Consider the following 20246-nt stretch of genomic DNA (forward strand, 5'->3'; position numbering starts at 1 on the left):
ATGGGGTTGTTTCAGCCCGCGGGGTTGAGTTTACTCCGGAAGTGAGTTGCCCAGAGAGTAACTGGGAGGATCAGGGGAATTTAGAATTTGAAAAGGGTACGGGTATTGAAAGCCTGGAAGAGGCCAATGTCCCGTTTGAGTGTGTCCAAGATGGGGATGCACGTAGTCCTGAACCTAGTCACGGAGCTCAGAAAAAGTCTGAGGTATTTGACTCAGCTGGACGAGACGGTCGTCCTTTTGGAGCAGATAGACTTGGTTCGGGAAAGAAGGGGTTTACCTTGGGAAGTGTGAGTTCCCAGATGGTTGTGCTGAAGGGGGTGTTCAGAGTTAATGTGGAGTTTACGAATGGGGAGATAACTGTTGTTGTGGAGGAGAACGGTAAATCTGTAGTTCCCAAATCAAATGAAAAAAAGTTAAAGTCCAGATTGATGCCTGCGCATCGATTACAGGTTGATTTGGAATGTAAGGGTGCCTCACACGCTATTGTTATTCAAGAAAGCGCTGTGAGGAAGCCAAAATTTAAATGCGGCCGGAGAAAAAGGTTCGAACTGAAACACATCAGCCTGCATGGTCTTGACAAAAGGGTTAACTACCTGTGTAGCATTAAAGAATTGGGTGGAAATTCCCATGATGGACTAGGTTGGGGACACGGAGTTAAGAGAATAACCCTCGTGGAAAGGAAAGGCGGGAGAGTACCTCGCCAAATTACTCAAGTTCCCCACGGGGAGACTCTCCGGAAAAGAGGCGATGGTTAATAGAAAATGCCATTTTTAAACAGCAACGCCGGTTGTACGGGTTTGCACCAAAGCCTGTGACTAATAAAGACAACCCCTTTGGAGACCTGCCGGTGAAATAACACGACCGTAACGATTAGTATTTGTATAAACTTTTGTAGATGCACCTAAGCTAAGATCACACCTCCTTAGTTTTGTTGCTGAAGAAAATAAATAAATAGGTGGTTATTGAGCTGAAGTTTGATGCTACCAGACTTTAGTACGGTACGCGATGTTAAGATATTAACGAAAGGGACACTGTAATTGTTACCTGTTTAGATACTGACTTGAATGTATAATGGTAGTACTCTGTGAAGAGAGGAGCTTGTGTATTGTGTTAGAAAAAAAATCCTATAAGACTCTGTACCAACTTGTTTTTAACCGCTGGTAAAAAAAACTTTTAAGAGGGGAGGTGTTATGACCCCAGCCCCCTCCTTTGTGAGATTCGCAAGAGCCCTAGTCAAGGGGGGGTCAAATGACCCCAGAGAGAGAGGGAGATGTGCTGAAGACCACATTCCCCCGGGAAGCAGAATAAAGCGACTCTTTGACTATTGTCTCATGAAGACCACGTGTAAAGCCATCGGGCAAAGTGGGCTGGTTGAGAGAGATTGACACCGGCGGTCCCGTGAGGAAGTATAAAGGAGGGTCTGGGGGGGGAGGACCTCTTCAGACGCACCAGACGACACGCGAGAAATCCTGTGACAGCGTTTTGATAGCGACAGCCGGTGGTGGGGTTCGTGTGCGTCTTTTCCTTGCCTGGGATTGGCGACCCCACAACGGAAGAACGGCCTAGCTACAGGGGAAGCCACAGATGAGAGTCCATTCCCCAACGAGACTTCCGACTACCTCCTACAGGTTGGAAAACCTGTCGGGTAAATGTTTCATTCTCTCTCTCTCTTTCTAACAAAAGTGCACCAACGCGACACCACGACAACAGCAGCTGGTGGAACTGCAGTGACCGCAAAGACTTTGAGATATCCAGCAAACAATATATATCTACATTACCCCTAGACAACGATAGAGCTTATTTCTGATTGATTATTACTATACCTGTGCTTTAGATTGAGTTGTGACGACGTACATGATCTGAATGTTTTGTATTAACCATGCGTTTGTGCCCCTTTATAAATAAAAACGTTTGAAAATAGTAGTATCAGGCTTCAGCGGACCCATCTATCTTTGCTGATAAGTCACCCGGTTACTGGGGAACGTAACAGCACAAACAGACATCTACACATCCCACTAACAGCCATCCACACTTCCTGCTAACAGCCAACCACTTCCCACTAACACCCAACCACTTTCCCAATGATGACCAATCACTTCCCAATGACAACCAACCACTTCCCACTAACACCCAACCACTTTCCCAATGATGACCAATCACTTCCCAATGACAAACAACCACTTCCCACTAACACCCAACCACTTTCCCAATGACGACCAATCACTTCCCACTAACACCCAACCACTTTCCCAATGATGACCAATCACTTCCCAATGACAAACAACCACTTCCCACTAACACCCAACCACTTTCCCAATGATGACCAATCACTTCCCAATGACAACCAACCACTTCCCACTAACACCCAACCACTTTCCCAATGACGACCAATCACTTCCCAATGACAAACAACCACTTCCCACTAACACACAACCACTTTCCCAATGATGACCAATCACTTCCCAATGACAAACAACCACTTCCCACTAACACCCAACCACTTTCCCAATGATGACCAATCACTTCCCAATGACAACCAACCACTTCCCACTAACACCCAACCACTTTCCCAATGATGACCAATCACTTCCCAATGACAAACAACCACTTCCCACTAACACCCAACCACTTTCCCAATGATGACCAATCACTTCCCAATGACAACCAACCACTTCCCACTAACACCCAACCACTTTCCCAATGATGACCAATCACTTCCCAATGACAAACAACCACTTCCCGCTAACACACAACCACTTTCCCAATGATGACCAATCACTTCCCAATGACAAACAACCACTTCCCACTAACACCCAACCACTTTCCCAATGATGACCAATCACTTCCCAATGACAAACAACCACTTCCCGCTAACAGCCAACCACTTTCCGCTAACACCCAACCACTTTCCCAATGACGACCACTCACTTCCCAATGACAACCAACCACTTCCCACTAACACCCAACCACTTTCCCAATGACGACCACTCACCTCCCAATGACAAACAACCACTTCCCGCTAACAGCCAACCACTTTCCCAATGATAACCAATCACTTCCCAATGACAACCAACCACTTCCCACTAACACCCAACCACTTTCCCAATGATGACCACTCACTTCCCAATGACAACTAACCACTTCCCACTAACAGACAACCACTTTCCCAATGACGACCAATCACTTCCCAATGACAACCAACCACTTCCCACTAACAGACAACCACTTTCCCAATGACGACCAATCACTTCCCAATGACAAACAACCACTTCCCGCTAACAGCCAACCACTTTCCCAATGATGACCAATCACTTCCCAATGACAAACAACCACTTCCCGCTAACACCCAACCACTTTCCCAATGACAACCAATCACTTCCCAATGACAAACAACCACTTCCCACTAACACCCAACGACTTTCCCAATGATGACCAATCACTTCCCAATGACAACCAATCACTTCCCAATGACAACCAACCACTTCCCACTAACAGACAACCAGTTCGCAATGATACCCAAACACCTCCAACTAACACGCAACCACTTCCAACTACCACCCAACCACTTCCCACTAACACCCGACCACTTGCCACTAACAACTATCCTCACTTCGCACAAACAGACATCTACACATCCCACTAACAGCCATCCACACTTCCTGCTAACAGCCAACCACTTCACACTAACACCCAACCACTTTCCCAATGATGACCAACCACTTCCCACTAACACCCAACCACTTCCCACTAACAGACAACCACTTTCCCAATGACGACCAATCACTTCCCAATGACAACCAACCACTTCCCACTAACAGACAACCACTTTCCCAATGACGACCAATCACTTCCCAATGACGACCAATCACTTCCAACTAACACACAACCACTTTCCCAATGACGACCAATCACTTCCCAATGACGACCAATCACTTCCCACTAACACCCAACCACTTTCCCAATGACGACCAATCACTTCCCAATGACAACCAACCACTTCCCACTAACACCCAACCACTTTCCCAATGATGACCAATCACTTCCCAATGACAAACAACCACTTCCCACTAACAGCCAACCACTTTCCCAATGACGACCAATCACTTCCCAATGACAACCAACCACTTCCCACTAACAGACAACCAGTTCGCAATGATACCCAAACACCTCCAACTAACACCCAGACACTTTCCACTACCACCCAACCACTTCCAACTAACACCCAACCACTTCCGACTAACACCCGACCACTTGCCACTAACAACTATCCTCACTTCACACAAACAGACATCTACACATCCCACTAACAGCCATCCACACTTCCTGCTAACAGCCAACCACTTCCCACTAACACCCAACCACTTTCCCAATGATGACCAATCACTTCCCAATGACAAACAACCACTTCCCACTAACACACAGCCACTTTCCCAATGACGACCAATCACTTCCCAATGACAAACAACCACTTCCCGCTAACATCCAACCACTTTCCCAATGACGACCAATCACTTCCCAATGACAAACAACCACTTCCCGCTAACACCCAACCACTTTCCCAATGTCGACCAATCACTTCCCAATGATGACCAACCACTTCCCACTAACAGACAACCAGTTCACAATGATACCCAAACACCTCCAACTAACACGCAACCACTTCCAACTTACACCCAGACACTTTCCACTACCACCCAACCTCGTCATCCCACTAACACTCAACCACGTCCAACTAACACTCAACCACTTCCCGACGACAAACACTTCCCACTAATACCCAACCACTTCCAAAGAACAGCCAACCGCTACCAACTAGCAACTATCCACACTTCCCACTAACAGACAACCACGCTTCCCTCTAATACCAATCCACTTTGCACGAACAGCCAAACATCCCCCATAAACACCCAACCCCTTCCCACCAACTGCCAACCACACTTCCCACGAACAGTCAACTACACTTCCCACCAACAGCAATCAACACCTCCCACCAACAGCAATCCCCATTCCCACTAACAGCCAACCACAATTCCCACTAAAACCTAACCACTTACCACTAACAGCAACTCTTCCCTCCAACAGCCAACGACCATCCCATACACAGCTATACACACTTCCCACCAACAGCCAACCACCTTCCCACCAACAGCCAAACACACCTCCCACCATCAGACAAACACACCAGCCACCAACAGAATAACACACCACCCAAAAAACAGCCAACCACACCTCCCACCAACAGCCACATTTCTCACTATCTGCCAACCACTTCCAACTAACACCCAACCACTTTCCACTAACATGCATCCACCTCTCACTAACACTCAACCACCTCCCACTAACACCCAACCACTTCTCAATGATAACTAACCACTTCCCACTAATACCCAGACACTTGCCCAGTGACAACCAATCACTTCCCAATAACAACCAATCACTTCCCAGTGACAAACAACCACTTCCCACTAACAGACAACCAGTTTGCAATGATACCCAACCACTTCCAAATAACACCCAGACACTTCCCACTATCACCCAACCACGTCCCACTAGCACTCAACCACGTCCCACTAACACTCAATCACTTGCCACACACAGCCAAACATTTCCCACTAATACCCAGCCACTTCTAACAGCCAACTGCTACCAACTAGCAACAATCCACACTTCCCACCAACAGCCATCCACCTTCCCACTAACAGCAACTATTCCCACCAACAGCCATCCACCTTCCCACTAACACGCAAACACTTCCCACTAACGCCATCTACTTTCCCAATGACAACCAATCTCTTCCCAATGACAAACAACCACGTCCCACTAACACACAACCACTTCCCAATGACAAATAGCCAAACACTTCCCACTGATACGCAACCACTTCCAACTAACTGCCAACCGCTACCAACAAGCAACTATCCTCACTTCCCACTGAAAGCTATCCACACTTCCCACTAACAGCCAACCACACTTCCCTCTAACACCAATCCACTTTGCACTAATCATCCCCCACAAACACCCAAGCAATTTACGCTAACAGCTGTTCTCACTTCCATTTAACACCCAACCCCTTCCCACCAACAGCCAACCACACTTCCCACCAACAGCCAACCACAATACCCACCAACAGCCAACCACACTTCCCACCAACAGCCAACCACACCTCTCACCAACAGCCAACTATTTCCCACTAAGACCCAACCACTTACCACCAACAGCCAATCACTCTTCCCACTAACAGCCAACCTCACATCCCACTAACAGCCAACCTCACATCTCACTAACAGCCAACCACACCTCCTACTAACAGCCAACAACATTTCCCACTAAGACCCAACCACTTCCCACCATCAGCCAACCGCTCATCCCATCAACAGCCAACCGCACATCCTACCAACAGCCAACCACACTTCCCACCAACAGCCAACCACGATTCCTACCAACATAGAACATAGAATAGTACAGCACAGTACAGGTCCTTCGGCCCACAATGTTGTGCTGACCCTTAAACCCTGCCTCCCATATATCCCGCCCACCTTAAATTCCTCCATATACCCATCTGGTAGTCTCTTAAATTTCATTAGTGTATCTGCCTCCAACACAGACTCAGGCAGTGCATTCCACGCACCAACCACACCCTGAGTAAAAAACCTTCTTCTAATATCCACCTTGAACTTCCCACCCCTTAAAGCCAGGTCCTCTTGTATTGAGCAGTGGTGCCCAGGGGATGAGACACTGGCTGTCCACTCTATCTATTCCTCTTCACACTAACAGCCAACCACACATCCTACTAACACCCATCCACCTCCCACTAGCAGCCATCCACACTTCCCTCTGCCAACCACCTCCCACCGCAACCAGCCACTGCCAATTACTGTCTCATCAATTGGTGATCATTGCTATTACAACAGCCAACAGTTGTCCCCCAACAACCAGCTTCCATGCCATTTACACTGGTGTTTATAACTGATGCTGTGACATTTGGGGCCAGCAAGTGAGGCAGAACATTTGGTCAACCAGCAATGCCTCCGATATCCTTCGTATTTTCAGTGCAAAACAACATGGCACCTTGGCAGGAGGTGGACTGCCTAGACCAGGGGTAGTAAACCCACGGCATGCATGCCCAAGATAGCACATGCCAAAATTTTGTTGGCATGATATGTGAAGTGCCACTCTCGATTCTTTAAATGCCACCCATAGTAAAAAGATACATAATGATTCTCTTTACAGCCAAATGAGGCAGCAAATGATATTTATAACCTGAAAATTGCGAGACATTTTCACAGGAAACATCTCATGCCAGTTTGGTGCCAGCTAGACGGTTGTGAGAACACATGATTTATTTTGAAATCCTCGTGACCTGGCATACTGTTCAGTATTTATATAGTAAATGGTTATTAAAACAATACTGCTTAGAAATGATGTTTTTTTTAAATTCTGTGTTTGAAAGGTTAATAATAATTGTAACAGGTTTTATAAAAGGCTTCATTTATTTTAGTCTGTCTCAGTTATACTTTTAATAGAAAACAAAGATCAGTAAATAAGCAACAGCACTCATCCTTTTTTTTAAATAAAGTTCACGATTATTATTACTAATTTGTTTATCGATGCTAATCTCTTCTCAAAATTGCCATGGTACATGAGAGAACTTGTTTAGAATATCACCAATTTGGCCACACACTCTCAGAAAGGTTAGCCATTCCTGGTCTGGAGCAATGTCTCACATCCTCTGGTATAAACATCTTTAGGAATTTTCCCCACTCACACAACTCATACAATATGGAATGGAGGATATTGAGGAAGGCTGCTACCTATGCTCATCACATGATCTTATCATTGCTGAATATGCAGCATGGCTACATAGAAAAATGCATCGAGGACATTCCTGCGATTAAACACTCCACTGACTAGGCAAACCGGAACTATGACTGACACAAAAGTTCATGAACTGTTTTGGAATCGGAATGCTGCCTTCAGATCAAGTGACAGGGTGACCTTCAGATCAAGGTCAGCAAGAGTCTCAGTTCCTGTGCCATCAGGAAGGCAAAATATGAATACTCATAGAAAATTCACAGACATCTGTGTAACACCAAGGATACATGGCACATGTGGTTTACAAACCAAAACAGATTACGTCAACACTACACATCAACAACAGTGACACCACCCTTCCTGATAGGCTGAATGCCTTCTATGCAGAATTTGACTGAAAAAAGACCTCTCTCTGCCTGAGGAACAGGCACCCTGTCTGGCCAAAGCCAATGAGAGGAGAATCCTACCAGGGTAAACCCACGCAAAGCTGCGGGGCTGGACAACACCCCTGGTCAGGTGTTGAGGGACTGTGCAGCTCAGCTAACAGAGGGCTTAATGGACATCTTTAACATTTCCACTCTCCTTACAGGTTTCAAGACAACTACCATCATTCCAGTGCCTAAGAAACTGATGGTGACTGGCCAAAATGATTACTGCAAAGAGCCACTGACTTCAACAATCATGAAGTTAATTGGTCATATAAAATTCCACTTCCCAGCTACATTGGACCCTTCACCTACAGTTCAAATTGATCCACTGATGATGCCACAGCCTCAGCCCTCTACTCCATCCTGTCCCACCTAGAAAATGATGCCTCATATGCCTGGATGTTGTTTATCAACTTTAGCTCGGCAGTTATGATGATCATCCCTCAGAGGCTGGTGGATAAACAGTCGTTTTTGGGACTCAACACACCTCTTTGAAACTGGATTTTGGACTTCTAGATGGAAAGACCCCAGTCTGTCCGAGTTGGCACAGTTCTATCACACTGAATACTGGTGCCTCCCATGGCTGTGTGCTTAGCCCGCTGTTGTTCACACTGCTGACTCACAATTGCACTGCCAGATCCAGCTCAAACCACATGAATTTCGTTAACAACACAACAGTAGCTGGCCTCATCAGGAACAATGATGAGTAGGCATACAGAGGCTTGTCATATAGTGTGAGAACAACAACCTGAGTCTCAACATGGATAAGACAAAAGAGATGATTATGGACTTCAGGGAGATGCAGGTTGACAATTCTCCATTGCACATCAATGGCTATACTGTGGAGAGTGAAGAGCACAAAGTTTCTTGGTGTGCAAAAAGTGGACAGTTCAACCTGGACCCACACCACCTCCTCATTTGTCAAGAAGGCACAGCAGAATCTACACTTTCTGAGGAGACCGAGTCATGCGAGGCTCCCTGCCTCTCTCCCCTCCCCCCACCCCCAGATTCTAATAACTGAGAATATCCTGTCTGGCTGTATCATTGTGTAGTATGGAAGCTGCAAGACATCGGAAGGTACGACCCTACAGACGATAAAAACTGCTGAGATTATCACCAGAGTCTCCCTCCCTCCTATTTGTGACATTTACCATGAGTATTGTAGACAAAAGGCCTGAAGCATTGTTGAAGATCCTTGCACCCATTCCACAGTCTCGTTGACCCACTACCATCAGGAGCATCAAGACTAGGACTGTCATACAAGGTAACAGCATCTTCCCTACATCTGCCACCATCGAGGTCTCTTCACTAGGACAGCGAGCTGTTTGCTGTACTGTTTATGGTTTATCTGTGCTCTTCACCTCATACATTTTGAATTATATTTTATTAAATTATTTATTGTAATGTTTGTTTTATATTCTGTGAATGATATATGTTTTGTGTGTGTACCATTGTCCAGAGGAACATTGTTTCGTTGTAGTTGAATATATGTACAGCCATATGATAATAAACTTGAATCCACAATGGGGAGTAAGGCCAGAAGGCTGCAGTTTATATTCAGCCAGGTTTAATGCTACTACTCCTGACATGGGGTAATTTTAAACAAGAGCTTAAAATTGAGCTTTGATTTGAAGAGTCAGGCTGGCATTATCCTTTCTGACACCAGGGAGCACTCACGTGTCATGATTGCTCTTGTTCCCTGACCTGAGCTCTGATCAAAGAGAGAGCAGAGTTCGGCCTGTTATCACAAAGCGGATAGATACCATAGCTGTGATTTCAGCCTCATTATAGAGTAACCCTTAAAATCCCCAAAGGGGGAGCATAGCCTTCTCCTCTTCAGTATAATATAGGGCATATAATTTCATCTCCATCTTATTGGAATGACACTAGCAGTAAATGCCAGATAGAGCATGATTTAGACTTAAATTTGGATTTATTTATTAGTTACATGTATATTAAAACATACAGTAAACTGGGTTGTTTGTTTTAACAACACACCTGAAGGTGTGCTGGAGCAGCCCGTAAGGGTTGCCACACATTCTGGCACCCACAAAGCATTCCCATAATGTTCAGCACAACCACATACAGCCAACAGATAACAACAACAGCAAAACAAACTTCTTCCTTTCCTACCCCCAACACCCCATCGGGGATTACTGGCCCTTGACCTCGGGGATTGCATGTCTTTGATGTCAGCACCTGTCACCCTGATCTCCATCAGGGATCGCTGGAGTCCTAAATTTGACCTACTGACTGACCTTGGACTGTGGTTGGAGGACTACAGCTATGGCCTCTTACCACAGAGTATCTGTCATAGCTGCACCACACTTTACGGATCCATCAGCACTTCATCCTGCTCCCAGTCAAGAACAGCTCCTCACACTGGAAGGTCGGCAGACCCAGAGGAGGTCGTTCTTTGGGTTTACGTTCGTCCAGTAGCAGTCTAACTGTGGAGTGCTGTTGGGAACAGTCCACAGCGAAGCCGTACAAAAAAGCTGGATGAACTCAGGTCGGGCAGCATCCGTTGAAAGAAGCAGTCAACGTTTCCACACACACAGAAGCCTGCTGCAGGCACTGTGTTAATTGTAAACCATGGCTCTTTCCAGCAGTGATCGTCACACACTGCTCCTGGAGTAACACCAGTCCTAGCTCACACAGCAGTCAGATTTGACTCTACTGGTGATAGTGGACTGAACCTTGTCATGTGTAAATGACGTCAGCGGTATCAAGCCCCTTCTCTCTCCCCTTCTGTTTGCAATCATGGTGAAAAATATTACTAATAACACTTTTCATGAGGTAAATTGTAAGCTATCACTGCAAACAATGAAGAGGTGAGTGGAGGCAAAGTTGCCTCGAGGGATGAGTCATGCTGGTGTGATGCAAAGTTGCAGCCTAACATGTTCCAGATGATTTCGGAGATGAAGATGTCGCTGCTTTTGGAGATAGAGATGGAGCAAGTCATTTGGAGGGGAATCTCTCCAATCTATATCTCTCCACAGACTCTCCGTATCTTCTGCACAATTTGTTTTTCCAAACAATTTAGTATTATCAGCAAACTTAGATACACTACACTCGGTCTCCTCTTCCAGATCGTTAATGTACATCCTGAACATTTGCGGGCCCAACACCAACCCTTGCAGCACACCGCTCACCACTGATTGCCAACCAGAGTAACATCCATGTACCCCAACTCCCTGCTTTCTATTAGTTAACCAATCCTCTATCCATGTCAGTACATCGCTCCCAACTCTATGCATCCTTATCTTATATTAAGTCTTTTATGTGAAACCTTTGAAAATCCAAGTAAATATTGTCTATCTGTTTCCCTCTATCCACTGCACTCATTATATCCTAAAAGAACTTCAGTAAGTTTGTCAAACAGGACCTGCCTTTGCTAAATCAATGCTCTATCTGCCTGATGGATCCATTTCTTTCTAGATACCTCACTATTTCTTCTTTAATGATAGCTTCAAGCATTTTCCCAACTACAGATGTTAAACTAACTGGTCTACAGTTACTTGCCTTTTGCCTAGATCCATTTTTGAACAGTGGCGTGACATTTACCATCTTCCAATCTACTGGGACATGCACAGAGTCCAGAGAATTTTGGTAAACTTGGTTCAGAATGTGGTTGCTTGCTTTTATTGTTTGCATAATTTGTGTTGTTTTTTTCTCTTTCTCCATGAATTGGGTGTTGGTCTTCTTTTTCAACTGGGTTCTCTTGGGTTTCTTGCTTTGTAGCTACCTGTAAGCGACAAATCTCAAGGTTGTATAATTTATACATTTGCTTCTGATAAATGTACTTTGAATTTATGTTCATAAATTCAAACTTGCAGCCTGCATGTGGACTGGCAGCAGGTCCAGACCATCCAGTCTCACGGACATTTACAACTCAGTCAATCCAGCCCATCCAGTCCCACAGAGACATTTACAACTCAGTCAATCCAGCCCATCCAGTCCCACAGAGACATTTACAACTCAGTTGGCATGCTGTCGCTTCTGGGAATTTACTGAAGGGGCAGACCCCAGCATATCGTGGGTTAATGGATCTCCAGACTTCTCTTGTTGTAAGGATGAGAAGTTGTGGGAAGTTCACTGCGTGTGGCATTCAACCAGCAAATTCCTGACAAGAGAAGCTGTGAGGCACTGCCCTTCACCATGCTGTATGTATTGTCACATTACAGATTAGATTTTCTCAGATTAGATTACATATTTAAATATGGCTACCTGGATTTACATAATTTGCATTTAATTAAGGTGCAAAGATTTTTAGGAGCTAAATTACTTCCAATTTTAGCAACAACTGAGGCCTGCCAAATATTTAGCAATATCCTATTTGCAAACAATTTCACTTTGAGCTGTTCATTCATTAACCATTGTGACAGGGAAGGTAGTCTTCAGGGTGATAGCTCGCTTTTCCATTTTTGCAGCCTAGGTGAAGGAAAACACATTCTCCTCTTCCACTGCTCTCTGCACATTCCGCTTTCTGCACCTTCCTGTCTCTCCTCATTACCCTCTCTGCACATTCCTCTCTCTCGGCATTCCCCCTCTCCAAATTCCCCGTTCCATGTTCCTGTCTCTCTACCTTCCCCTCTCTCCACTTTCCCCTCCCTCCACAATTCCTTTCTTACTCCCTCTATCACCCTCTTTTCCAATGTTTTCACCTTTTCTCCACATTCCCTTTCACAGCCCCTCTCACACTCTTTCATCACAGTCCTTCCCAATGTGTTCACCATCTCCACCTCTGTCACTCCATACACATCCACATACCCCGACGCCTCTTCTTCCACATCTCCTGTCACCAACCTGATCTATACTGCCTCGCTCCTGTTGCAGAGGAGAGAATTCCATGAGTAGTTCATCTTCTCATTCCTCTGGTCTTTTGTTTGAACTGTAATACATTGGCCATGCTGGTGAGATTGCATTTGACTGAAACAATATGCCACTATTCACTCTATCCTGTTGATGTTATCTCTGATTGATGCAAAAGTCCCCAAGGGACTGCAGAGGAATATCCTGCTGATACTGATCCCACTTATACTTATAACACAACAGAAAGACAAATTATCTGGTCATTTTCAGAATTTTTGCAATCTCACACCCCTACAGTTTCTACATCACAGGATTTCAAATGTTTTACAGGGTGAAAATCAAGTTTTGTGGGTGATGAGAAAGAGCACACCTCCCTCCTCCATCTGTTCCCAACCATTGTCTGTTGCACAGGTCAGGGTGGCAATGGAAAATGCATCATGAGCCCTTCCCAAACCTGCAAAACACTGGCAGTGATGGAAGACGATTGATTCAATCAAGAGTTGTTCAAATCTCCGAGAAGCTGAGGGAAGTGATTTTGTGTGTGTGTCTGTGTTTATGTGAGTATCTGTGTGCCTCTGTGTATCTGTGGGTGTCCATCTAGAAAAAAATAAAAAATCTACTGCATAATACAGGCCCTTCGGCCCACAATGCTGTGCTGAACATGCACTTACTTCGAAATTATTTAGTGTTACCAATACCCTCTATTTTTCTAAGCTCTATGTACCTATCCAGGAGTCTCTTAAAAGACCCTATCATATCGTCCTTCACCACTGTCGCTGGCAGCCCATTCCACGCACTCGCCACTCTCTGCATAAAAAACTCACCCCTGGCATCTCCTCCGTACCTACTTCCAAGCACCTTAAAACTGTGCCCTCTTGTGCTAGCCATTTCAGCCCTGGGAAAAAGCTTCTATCTACATGAACAGTGCCTCTCGTCATTTTATACACCTCTATCAGGTCACCACCTATCCTCTGCCACTCCAAGAATAAAAGGCCAAATTCACTCAACCTACTCTCATAAGGCCTGCTCCCCAATCAAGGCAACATCCTTGTAAATCTCCTGTGCACCCTTTATATAGTTTTCACATCCTTCCTGTAGTGATGGGACCAGAACTGAGCACAATACTCCAAGTGGGGCCTGACTCAATCCCACAGTTGATGAAGGCCAAAACACCGTATGCCTTCTTAACCACAGAGTCAACCTGCACAGCAGCTTTGAGTTTCCTATTGACTCGGACCCCAAGATCCCTCTGACCCTCCACACTGCCGAGAGTCTTACCATTAATACTATATTCTGCCATCATATTTGTTTTTTTTTGTAATTTTTTTTATTGAAGTTCATCATCAAACAAACATTTCCATAAGATGTCTTTCAGATATTGTACATATATATCATATAATCATCTATATCACAAATCTCCACAAAGTATTTATCTGAGGTATACACTTATAGAAAAGAGTGGAAAGAAAAAACAAGCAGAAGGAAAGAACTATGTACAAGTAGGGAGTGATCTTTTTTTTTACAACAGATTCATTGATTTGTGAGAATAAAATCAGGCCTATGAGGCATTATGTAGTTAAACCATTTTTCCCAGTATGAATCAAATTGTTCCAGCTTATGGTTAACAAATGCTGTTATCTTCTCCATTTTGTAAACGTCCATTGTAATTTCCATCCATGTATTTAAAGTTGGGCTCTCCTGTAATAACCATTTCCTAGTAAGAGTCTTTTTACCAGCCACCAATAGTATATTCATTAAATATTTATCTCTTTTCAACCATTCTTGAGGTATATATCCAAAATATATGGTCTTACTCTCTAAGGGTATTTCACATTTAAAGATGTATTGTAGGGCATTGTGTATCCCCCTCCAATACTTTTTGATAACAGGGCAGTCCCAAAAAATATGATAACGGTTTGCATTTTGATTTCCACAATTTCTCCAGCAAACAGGGAGGTTACTATCATAATGGGATTTCTGAGAGGGTGTAATAAAATATCTTATCAAGTTTTTCCATCCAAACTCCCTCCATTTCTGTGAACTGGTACACTTCCATTGATATCTCCATATTGTTGTCCATTCTTCCTCAGATATAATTATCCCTCCTTCCTTCTCCCATTTTGTTTTAATGTATGAAGTCGAATGTGTTTTAAGATTTGAAAACCCCTTATACATGCTTGAAATGATTCTACTACCATTATCTGAATTATATGCTTTTCTAAAGAGCTCTATCAAGCATGTATTTGCCTTGGTTACATTATTAAGCGTCTTATTAACTTATTGTCGCATCTGTAAATACCGATAAAAATCTTGTTTTTCTAATAAGCGTTTCTCTTTAAGCATTTCAAAACTGAACAGTGTTCCTTCTTTCATTATGTTGCAAAGAACTGTTATTCCTTTAGCTGTCCTGTCCTTAAATCTGGCATCCAATTTATTTGGTGTAAAATCCGAGTCATATGCACACCATTTAAGAATTGCAATATCTCCCTCTAGATTATATTCTTTTATAGTAGTTTTCCATATTTTAAGAGTCAATTTCACCCATGGGTTATCAATAGTATTTATGTACCTTTGCAGGTTGTTATCAGCCAAAATTGCTTGTATGGGGATGGGAAGTACCCGCTCCTCAATGTTTTTCCATTGAGCGTCATATGATGGGTTGCACCAACATATCACAGCTCTCAACTGTGCTGCAAAATAATCATCTCTAAGAGAAGGTAGGCCCCATCCCCCCTTTTTCTTTGCTAATTGCAAAGTTTTGAGACAAACTCTAGGCCTTTTATCCTGCCAAATATACCTTGATAGCATCTTGTTCCATTCATTGAATTGATTTTGATTAATCTCTATTGGTAGGGTCTGAAAGAGATATAACGTGAAGAGCAGTGGTGACCATGCACAACCCTGTCTTGTGCCCCTTTCTAGGGCAAGACTATTTGATAAATAGACAATAGGTGCAGAAGTAGACCATTTGGTCCTTCGAGCCTGCACCGCCATTTTGAGATCATGGCTGATCAACTACTATCAATACCCGGTTCCTGCCTTGTCCCCATATCCCTCGATTCCCCTATCCATAAGATACCTATCTAGCTCTTTCTTGAAAGCATCCAGAGAATTGGCCTCCACTAACTTCCAAGGCAGTGCATTCCAGACCCCCACAACTCTCTGGGAGAAGAAGTTTTTCCTTAACTCTGTCCTAAATGACCTACCCCTTATTCTCAAACCATGCCCTCTGGTACTGGACTCTCCCAGCATCTGGAACATATTTCCTGCCTCTATCTTGTCCAATCCCTTAATAATCTTATATGTTTCAATCAGATCCCCTCTCAATCTCCTTAATTCCAGCGTGTACAAGCCCAGTCTCTCTAACCTCTCTGCGTAAGACAGTCCAGACATCCCAGGAATTAACCTCGTGAATCTACGCTGCACTTCCTCTACAGCCAGGATGTCCTTCCTTAACCCTGGAGACCAAAACTGTACACAATACTCCAGGTGTGGTCTCACCAGGGCCCTGTACAAATGCAAGAGGATTTCCTTGCTCTTGTACTCAATTCCCTTTGTAATAAAGGCCAACATTCCATTAGCCTTCTTCACTGCCTGCTGCACTTGCTCATTCACCTTCAGTGACTGATGAACAAGGACTCCTAGATCTCTTTGTATTTCTCCCTTACCTAACTCTACACCATTCAGATAATAATCTGCCTTCCTGTTCTTACTCCCAAAGTGGATAACCTCACACTTATTCACATTAAACGTCATCTGCCAAGTATCTGCCCACTCACCCAGCCTATCCAAGTCACCCTGAATTCTACTAACATCCTCATCACATGTCACACTGCCACCCAGCTTAGTATCATCAGCAAATTTCATCAATATCCATTGATTTTAATCCTAGCAGTAGGATTGTCATATAGTGTCTGTATAGTTTTAATAATTGTGTCTTGGAAACCAAATCTATGTAAAACTCTGTAAAGAACATTCCAATTAACCAAATCAAAAGCTTTTTCCGTGTCCACGCTTATCACTATTTGTTTATTTAATTTTTTTGTATATGATCCATAATGTGAAGTGTCCTTCATATATTGTCTTGTGTCTGGCGTTGTCGTATAAAACCTGTCTGATCGTTATGTATCAGTATGGGTAGAAACTCCTCTAATCGTTTGGCCATGATGGAGGTAAATAACCAATAATCTACATTAAGAACGGATATTGGTCTAAATGACCCGCATTCCAATTTATCCTTGCCTTCTTTCGGTATAGCTGAGATTATTGCTTCCTTCCAGCTGGGTGGCATTTGTGCCTTTTTTAGAGCCCAGTTCAGTGTGGGGAGTAAAACAGGAATTAACTCATTTTTAAATTCTTTGTACCACTCTGCTGTATACCCATCTGATCCTGGTGACTTGCTTAATTTAAGCCTACTAATTGCAGCTTTTAATTCAACTTCAGGTATGTCAGCAGTCATCATTCTATTTTGTTCTTCGCTTAAAGTGGGTAACTTTAGAGAATTCAAGAAGGTGTCAATTTGGGTTATGCTTCCCCCTGGAACTTTGGAATATAGAGTTTTGTAAAACACTTGAAAAGCTTCTTGAATTTCACTTAGCTTATTTTGTATTATTTTCATTCTTGGATCCCTAATTCTATGAATTGTATTTTCTGCTATCTTTTTTTTCAGTTTCCACACCAGTATTTTCATAGATTTTGATCCACTTTCATAATGTCTCTGTTTCAGAAACATTAAGTTTTTCCTGATTTCTTGAGTAGCCAAATTATTTATTTCATTCCTAATTCTTTTAATTTCCCCTAATGTATCCTGTACCAAATTCAATTTGTGTTTTTTCTCTAGTTCCTTCAGCCTACTTTGTAATTCCTCTAATGTTTTATTCCTTTTCTTCTTATATGAAGATATCGCTATAATTTTCCCTCTTAAGACAGCCTTCAGAGTATCCCATAAAATGGGAGGTGAAACCTCTCCATTATCATTAAATTCTAAGTAGAGACCAATTTCTTTTTTAATTTGTTCCTTAAAGTACGGATCATTGAGTAGACTTGAATTTAGTTTCCAAATAGTATTCTTTGGTTGTAGGTCAATATCAACAGATAAATATATAGGTGCATGGTCACTTACATCTATTGTCCCAATTCCACAGGTGTTTGTCTTTGTCTTTTCCAAATGTTATGAAATAGTCTATTCTTGTATATACAGAATGTGGAGCAGAATAATGAGTGTAATCCCTTCTGTCAGGGAAAAGGTCCCTCCATATATCAATTAAACCAATATCCTCAAAAAGTGCATTGACTTTCTTATGTAAAGATTTTGTTTCATAGGTTTTTCTATTGGAAGAGTCTAAGTTTGGTTGTAATTGTAAATTTAAGTCTCCCTCATATATCAGAACTTCTGTTTCTGTTACCATAATATCAGTAATTTTCTGAAAGAAACCAATATCACTTCCCGGGGGTGCGTATATATTCATTAGAGTAACTGAATTGCTGACTATATTCTACCTTACCAGAATATATCTGCCTTCTTTATCTCCCATTTCGAATACTTTTTCAAAATTTAGCCTACTTGAGATAAGAATAGCAACTCCTCTCCTTTGTCCTGATTTATATGAGGAGAAAAACAGATTATTTCTCTTTAGTTTTTTATGCTTATTATCACTTAAATGAGTTTCCTGTAAATATACTACATGGGCTTGTTCTTTTTTTCATTTTGGATAAAATTCTCTTACGTTTGATTGGATTTAATAGCCCATTTACATTAAAAGAAATGAATTTTACCTTGTCCTTAGCCATCTGTATTTATCTGTCAATGTATCATTGAAATTAAAATAAAACTTAATCGATCTACTCCCTGAACAAATAAGAACCAAGAAATGCAAATACTAACAAAAATAGCAACAAACGTATGATTCCAAGGCTGAGGTCTCTAGTAGATGACCCTGCATTGAGCTAGAGGAAATGTCTAGCTGTGGGGGATAACCCCTCCTACTTGTGAGTTGAGGGCCCCCATTGCAGCATTCATAAAAGTCAGTGAACAAGTCCATTACACAGAAAAGATTTCCCTGTGTACTCCTCCTCCTATATATATACACACATACACATATATGCACACATATATATATATTCTCATTTTGGTGGGGAAAAAGGAGTAAGTGAGCAAATAAAGAATAACAACTAAGTAATATAAAATTCACATTATAATAAGTATTTCTCAAGATAGGTATATCACCGTGTACTTTTGCTTCTGTTTAGCTTCTCAACATTTTTAAAGTTAGCCAGACCTTATGGCTTTTCTGAAGGGGGTGAGGACTGTCTTTGGGAAACTCCTGGTCTCTTCCTGATATATTTCTCTCGACCTCCTCCTGTCTCCTGCCTTCTCGATTCTTGCATTATTTCCCTAGCTGAGCGAGATAATTCTTCAGTCAGGCTTTCACTCGTTTTGGCCATGCTGTCGGGCAACCCTCTGGCCTTCATGTCTGTAGTCGCCTCTTCCACTGTCTGGTACAATCGCGTCCCGTTGTCATAAAACACTCGAAGTTTAGCAGGGTATGGAGTTTGAAATCTAATCTTATTTTGCTTTAGTACTCGCTTTACTTCAGAGTATTCTTTGTGTTCCTGGAGAACTGCGGGGGGGGGGGTAATCTTGGTCAAAATATATTAATTTATCCTCTAAAAACACTCTCTTCTTACCCTAGGCCCTTTGTAGAATCTCCGCCTTGGTGCTGTACCAAAGGAATTTAATTATTATTGAGCGTGGCTTTCTATCCTGGGTAGGTTTTGGGACGAGCATGCGATGGGCTCTTTCGACTTCCAGCTTCATAGCCGGAGGAAGATCCAATGCATCCTGCTGTAACTTTCCGACAAACTCCATCATGGACGAGCCCTCCGCTCCTTCGGGAATGTTGTAGATTCTGATATTTTTCCACCGTGATCTTCCCTCCAGGTCAAGCAGTTTACCTTCTTGGTGATGTATTATTTTTATTGTCTTGCTCAGTATCCATTCCACATTTTGAACGCAGTCTTCCACCTTCTCAATTCGAGTCTCTGCCACTGCTATTTTTTGATTGACGCTGGCGAGCTCTGACTTAAAATCACGGAGCTGATGCTTTATTTCTTTCTGGACCTCCATTATCTCTTTCAGGATTTCGAAGATATTTGCCGCTTCGACTGAACGAGGTCCAGTGTCCGCCTCGCTAG

The 20246-nt window shown here is 43.0% G+C and overlaps 1 protein-coding gene across 1 annotated transcript in view; it reads right to left on the reverse strand.

Annotated features, from left to right (window-relative positions):
* Nucleotides 1-455: 455 nt before the first annotated feature.
* The window catches only part of LOC140719772 (uncharacterized), a 66950-nt gene continuing 47159 nt past the window's right edge, over nt 456-20246 (reverse strand). The window contains exon 2 of the mRNA XM_073034639.1: nt 456-593. Within this exon, the coding sequence (XP_072890740.1) occupies nt 586-593 (8 nt within the window). The 3' untranslated portion in view covers nt 456-585. The remainder of the gene's footprint in view (nt 594-20246) is intronic.

Source organism: Hemitrygon akajei, chromosome 32, assembly GCF_048418815.1.
Source record: "Hemitrygon akajei chromosome 32, sHemAka1.3, whole genome shotgun sequence".
Lineage (NCBI taxonomy): Eukaryota > Metazoa > Chordata > Chondrichthyes > Myliobatiformes > Dasyatidae > Hemitrygon > Hemitrygon akajei.